Source organism: Lygodium microphyllum, chromosome 4 (genome assembly GCF_053477565.2).
Source record: "Lygodium microphyllum isolate KBCC chromosome 4, Lygodium_microphyllum_v1.1.10, whole genome shotgun sequence".
Lineage (NCBI taxonomy): Eukaryota > Viridiplantae > Streptophyta > Polypodiopsida > Schizaeales > Lygodiaceae > Lygodium > Lygodium microphyllum.
Window position 1 is genome coordinate 174947543 of NC_141138.1, and position 6788 is coordinate 174954330.

At 38.1% G+C, this 6788-nt stretch overlaps 1 protein-coding gene across 2 annotated transcripts in view; it reads right to left on the bottom strand.

Annotated features, from left to right (window-relative positions):
* LOC148037930 (beta-glucosidase 4-like) overlaps window positions 1-2564 on the bottom strand; it is a 54267-nt gene extending 51703 nt beyond the window's left edge. The window contains exon 1 of one of the 2 annotated variants that reach the window (XM_087676950.1): window positions 2065-2564. In XM_087676950.1, the coding sequence (XP_087533076.1) occupies window positions 2065-2370 (306 nt within the window). In that variant the 5' untranslated portion in view covers window positions 2371-2564. The remainder of the gene's footprint in view (window positions 1-2064) is intronic. The other variant, XM_087676949.1, reaches the window with a different exon arrangement.
* Between the last annotated feature and the right edge of the window lie 4224 nt (window positions 2565-6788).

A 6788-nucleotide genomic window follows, 5' to 3' on the forward strand; every position in this document is an offset into this window, starting at 1 on the left:
TCCTTCTTCTGAAGGAGAAAAATCGTGAACAAAATGGTAAGCTACTTGCCTTGATTAGGTAACAGTTAAGTAGGCCTTTTACTTGCTCTCTAATTTCTTTTTGCTGGGCGTGGCTCACATGGTATGGTGCTATATCAACAGAAGAGCTACTCAATATAGTATCAATATGGTGGTTTTCTGGCCTTTCTAGGAATTAGCTTTTGGCATTCATACTATATTTTATATCATTAACATAAAGCAAACAACATTGAACGCCATCCTTAATTCCTCTAGAGACTTGCATATGGATTAAATAAGTATAGTGTCTCCAAATATTCCAGTTAAATTAAAGAGTTTTACCCTCTTTTTAGTAAAAAACATGGTTGAGTCTACCCTATGATTCCAAGGTGTATCGAGAATCACGTCAAAACTATCAAGATCTATGTTACAAAAGGCATCTTCATAATTGTAGCCTTGGATTTGGAGTTTGAGCTTGCCAATGTAAGGTAGTTCATTGGTATTTAAAGCTTGGCAAAGTTTTGCTAGAGTCTTCATCTCTTCTTTATTTAATCAAAGCTCTTTGGCCAACTACAAGGAAATGAAGTTTTTTTTCACCCAACATCTATCAAGAATTGTGCTTGCCTACCTTGCAGCTGTCCCTTATCAAGAATAGTGCTTGCCTACCTTGCAGCTGTCCCTAAGCTTTTAATTGTTTGCACATCTCTAGAGTGTGATGTGTGTTTGCAACTACATCGTTTGATAGCATTGATTGTCATTAGTAAGTTGGACCACACAGAATATAAATAGACAGTCTTATCTACTACAAATGTAAAGTATAAATTGTACTTTGAAGGAAGATATCAAGAGCAAAACAGTTTTTGCAGATTTTGTAGGATGGATATATAACAAATCTAGAGTAATCTTAAAGGGATTCATAGAAGACCTCTTAGAATTTCATTTGGTAGGTCTAGCAGCTTTCTATATTGGTCCTCCACTTGGGGGCACTCCCTCTGCCACAGTCTCTATCAGGATGCTCAGTGCCAGTGTCCCTATCACGATGCAAATTTGTCTATATCTGTCCTCCACTCAGGGGGCACTCCCTCTGACAGTCTCTATCATGATACTAGCTGCCGCTGTCTTTACAATGATACTAGTTCCCCCAAGGCCATGGAGTCACTGTCTCCGAGTATCATCCTGTCAATCCCAAACAGCAAGCCACTCTCCCATTGCAGCATCGAGCCATGCTAGTCCCTCTATTTGGATAAAAATCCATTGACTCTCTTGTCTATAGAGAACTAACCTTTGGAGGAAACAGCTGCAAGACCAACTATTGAGCCAAATGAATGAACTCAAGACAAAAGTATTGGAGAGGAAAAGAAGCTGCTCGTCAGTGCCACTTTGGACACTGAAATCCAAGGATGGTGGACAGCATTACCAAATTGATCGATATACTAGATTTTGAACAATATTGAGACTTAAAATCAGAAAAAGCTACAGTGGCTCATTTTCTATGAGCAGTCACCTTGGGATAAGTCACTTATTAAGGCAGCAAACTGTGCAATTTAGATTACAAGAGAGAAAGAAAGGCACTATGTGTCACACGGATTAGAAAATAAAAAGACCGTTTTGTCCACTACAGATTGTAAAGAAAACATGCAAAATCCAATGTAACACAGATTATGAGGTGAAGAAACACGCAATTTTGTGGAAAGAGATTGCAAAAGAAACTGGAATATAGGCAAGAATGATGTTCGACCTTGTGTAATGTAAATTATGGAGATTCGGAAAGCAAATTGATTCTATATAATGTGGATTACAAAGACGAGAATCTTTCGTGTACCATGGAACAAGCTATTGGAGAAAGCTCTGTACTTCAATTGTCTGATTTAAGCTAGTATAGGAAGCTCTCTACTTCAATTGTCCATTTTTTAATCTACAACCGTCTTTATGTGCGCCTAAATCTAGAAACGGGGCAAGAGGAACCTTTTGCAGCAATAAGAAAGGACTGTCAAAAGTGCATCCGGCATTGTTGTACAGCATCATGCACAAAGAAATGCTGGTCGTGAAAAAGAAAACATGAAGAACCTGGTAAGCTGACGTAGCCGTGCCAAAAATGAAGCCCGGGGGGAAATCGGATCGCTGGATCGTCGCGGTAGCAACCATTCTAGCAGCACAAGAGGAGGCGGTAACGGCTGGGGAGCAGACGCAGCTAGGGCTGGGAGGAGGCATCTCTCTCTCTCTCTCTCTCTCTCTCTCTCTCTCTCTCTCTCTCTCTCTCTCTCTCTCTCTCTCTCTCCGCCTTGGCAGGCAGTTGTGAGCCTTCGCTAGCTTCAAGATGCCTCGTGCACAGCAACACGGATGCGGATTCCCGAACACCAGCCGGTGAAGCATCCCATGACGGATCTGCTGAATCTGCTGCTGCTGCTTTCCATGACAAAATGATGCATTACCATACTCATGTAAGGTATTATATCAGCCAACGAAGGCTCCTTTGCATGTCCAACTCGTCCTGTAAACACAGCATTTGCTCGACATGCCGAGCATTGCCGACGACTCGTCGCCGGGTCTACATCATAGTAACAGATTAGAATTAGAATTACAATTACAGTGAAAGGATGGTATCCCTTTAACTTTACATTTAAAAATATATTTGACTGATTGGACCAACGACTGAATTAGACTCGAATCTAAATAGTTTATAATATTAAATTTTTGCATTAAAGAGTTGAAATGAATAAAGAGAAGTCAAGTTTTTTACAAAAGATTGGCAACACTGTCTATATCTTGCAACGGGCATGTGATAACTTTTGGTAGCATCATAATTAAGCTATTGGTTTGTCTATGAAAAATTGGTGGGATCTTCTTAGATGTGAGTTCATATGTGCAACTACGGGGTTCTATAAGGTAGTTTTGTGACTATTGTTCAAAAATTACCTTTGCATAGCTCATCATGTTATGTCTTTGAGTGGGCAAGGATGGTTGCAACTTCGAGTTCCTTCTCATGCATTGCTCCTTCTTTTGCTTTTTGGAGATGCTTAAAATGTGAATTTGACTACATAAGCTAAGACCAAAGGTCTATTACCCTCCTTAGGGATTAAAGTTATGCGTACATCTCATGGAATCTAGATGCTTCAAAAATAGTATGCACAGAATATGTTGGAGAAGTATGGCATGTTGGACTGCAAACCCATGTGGACACACTACTGGAGCAAAATGTAAAGCTGATTGTTGATAAGATAGCTCATCAATCAATGATCGTATGAGAGAGATCTCTATATGTGTACTCTACAAGGTGTCACTGTAGACTCTTGGGCTTGTGACTCGTAGCTCCTCACTTAGACAAGACTTTGGTACCATGAAAAGATAAGGGGGGGAGAGAGAGGGAGCTTGAGCTTTTGCAAGACACACAAATACACAAAGAATGCACACAAGATAGGAAGCTAAAAGCTGTAATCCTTATCCTTCTTCTTATTCTTCTTCACTATAAACAATCTACCAAGAATAAAGAGAAAGTACAATATACATAACGTATAAGTAGTCCAAAGTGAGAATACACTAACTAATAAGATGACTAAATAAATATTCCATAACTCAAGTAGGTGAACTAATTGATGTTCTCGTCTGTAGTAAAGCATCATTGGAAGTATATGTTGATATATGTACCAACCATGCCAGTGATATGAATGTGGAAACAATCATCCAAGTATGTGAGTGCTAGCTTGCATTGAGCTTGACATCTCAACACCCCATGTGGTAAAAAGTTGGGCAATAAAGGAAGTATGAAATAGTAATTTAAAGAGATAGAGATTTTGTTAAATATGTAAAAAAGTCATAACATTTTTCTACTTGGGTGCTCAGAAAAATGCAAAGTTGCCATGTAGGCCTGGGCTTGCCATGTTAGGCTTGGTTATAGGCTTATTAAATTCATACAATAAGAGATAGTATTGATTGTTAAGATATACAGTGTTAGAAGCAATGCTAAAGGCACATGCAATGTATGTCAAAGTATTGTATCACATTAGTAAGGAAAGGAGAGTGTGTCTTGGCTCAAATACCTGTAAAAGAATGTACTTGGCTCAACTATCAAGCAAGTCTCTTTCATGGCATCACAATTGTCTATTGGTTCTTCTTCTTTCCCCCGTAGTTTATTCTCATCTCCTTGCTCAAACCATATTTTCTAACATGGTATCAGAGCCACATCATTGAGACTTGTTGGGAGGCATTGATAGGCTATGCATGAGGTCCAAGAAGTTTAAGATTTGAATGCCATCATCCTTGAGGTCTAGCTCCTTCATTATGTCCATTATCAATTTCAATCAATTTTTCAAAGGTTTTCATTAGCAAGAAAAAGAGGAAAGCCGATCATTGGAAAGATTACATAAGCTCTACTTGTTGGAAGTTTGCAATGTCTATGACTTGCAAAGGGGATAGCTTAAACGTTGTGCCTTAAAGGCCCTACTTGAGGGGTAACTTGTGGCCTAAAGCTCAAGGGTTGCTTATCTCAAAAGCTAGAGGGGGAGGTTAGCTTTTTGTTTGTCAAACATAAAAGAAAGAAGATTAAATTCATTTGCTCTTATGCTTAGAAGAGCTTTGAAGCTCCATAATTAGTCATCTATTGTCTCAATATGTCATCACTAGAATTGAAGCCATCACCAACATCCTCTCATCCCAATGTGAAGAAGCATCACCAAAAACAACACGCAAGCTATTCTAGAGAGACATGGTTCTTTTTTTAAAAATGTTCAGGGCCCCCAAATAACCTCTTTCACACTACTCAATTAGCTAGTTCAATTTAAGCCTCCTTTCACACTTGCTTCCTCCAAATTAGTTTAAAACTGCACATGTTCACCTTGACTTCTTCAAAGCTTGTTATTTTAAAGCCTTATTCACACTACTATGTAGACTAGTTTAATTACTAAACATTGTTTTTTTGCACTTCAAATTGGAAAGATATTCATTGTAGAAAATTCAAAAGTGTTGTTCCCATGCAATGTTTGGCTTATTAAAATTTAGTCAATCCTCATTGTAAAATCCTAAAATTCATTGTATGGAGTTAGACAATGTAGAGTGAGTAATAAGACCTCTCCATCACCAATGTTAGAAATCAAAGTAGTGGAAAAGTTCAATGGCAATGGTTTCCACACTTGGAAATTTAAAAACATGTACTACCTAATGAAGAAAGACCTTTAGGAATATTGAAGAATCCAAGGCTCTTAATGACCCAACATGGAAAAGAAAGAATAATAAGGTGCTTGGGATAACAACATGGAGCTTGTTAGAGGATGTTCTCCATCACATATCTGGGATTAGAAACGCAAAGGAAGCCTAAGCTGAGCTAGAAAAAACCTTTGGTTCCCAAGCAAAGAACTCAAAGTTAATTTTTTTAATAGAATTATTTAGGATGGACTTAAATAATTATCATTCCCTAACATCATTGATAAATAAATTTAAAGGCTTGAAGGTGCAATTGTCCTCCATTAATAAAAACATCAAAGAAGATGAAGCCATCGATATGTTAATAGTATGGACAACCTAACAAAGGATATGTGTTGGTGGTAGCAACTTTGAGAAATGTGCTAGATAGAAAACTAAACTCAGTGGATGCTACTCTAAATGAGCAAGAGAGCAAACTCAAAGAGAAGACCCAATAAACTTTACCAAGTCCCATATTATGTACACTCTATGGCAAGGATCTTCAAAGATTATTTGCAAGACGTGGAAAAGCTCGACAAAAGAGAGAGATTGTTGGAACAAAGGGAGACCCAAGTGCAATAATTGCAACAAATTCAAACACACTATAAGAAGGGCGATTGGAATAAAAAAGTCAATTATGTACAAGAATCATCATCTTTTGAACAATGTAATGAAACTCTTTTCTAAAATATTGTATTAGTATTGCATATACATTTTTGACACTATACGAGTTAAAATAGCCTTGCTGCACTTGGTTCAAAGAGAGTGGGAAATGAGGGGGAGTGGTGTGTATCAACCCCTCTACCCATAGGGTAAAGTCTCACGGCCCCCCTAAAATGACATTGGTTAGATTCTAATGAGAACATGCTATCAACTCTTCCTAGACTTGTCTTATCTAAAACTTGAATTGTAATGGAAGCCTATTGGCAAATTGAGACCATCCTACCTTTGGCAAGACCTATGTGAGGGATCTAGCCACCTACTTTTCTCTAGGGTTTCCTTTAGTTTGCTAATTGTTCCTAGCATGATTTAATTTGACATATAGCAATTAGCTTCCTTAATTAGCTCTTTAAAACAATGTTCCTCTATGTAAATTAGGTATAAAGAAAAATAATCTTTCCACGCACACACATACACACACAAAAATTATATTTCAATAATAATTTTAGTCCATGTCCAAACTTTACCCAAAAATCCAAATAAAACCACCAAGTTCACCCACAGCCAACATTAGGGCCTTCTCGGAGATCCACCCAAGCTCACAGGGGGATAGGCTAGTCCTAGAATGCCCAAGGAATTATAGCGAGAGCCCCCTTTGGCTCCTTCGCACTTCCTACCCTACAATAGGTCCCCATAGAGAGATCTCTTACATCTAATGCTGATCTTAGCAATCCAAAGTCATAAAATCTAACTCCCTTGGTTTAGTGCCAACACAACTATCCTTGGGGGAGGCATAGTGTACTCAATCATATGTTTAACTTGTATTTAAGTATTTTTCTTTTTGGAAAATCACAAGCATTTGTTCAAATAGTATTTTGATGCAGCAAGCAAATGCTCTTGTGTGCATAAGTGCTTATATAGGTCATGAGTTTACAAACATAGGTTCTGTAGTCTAG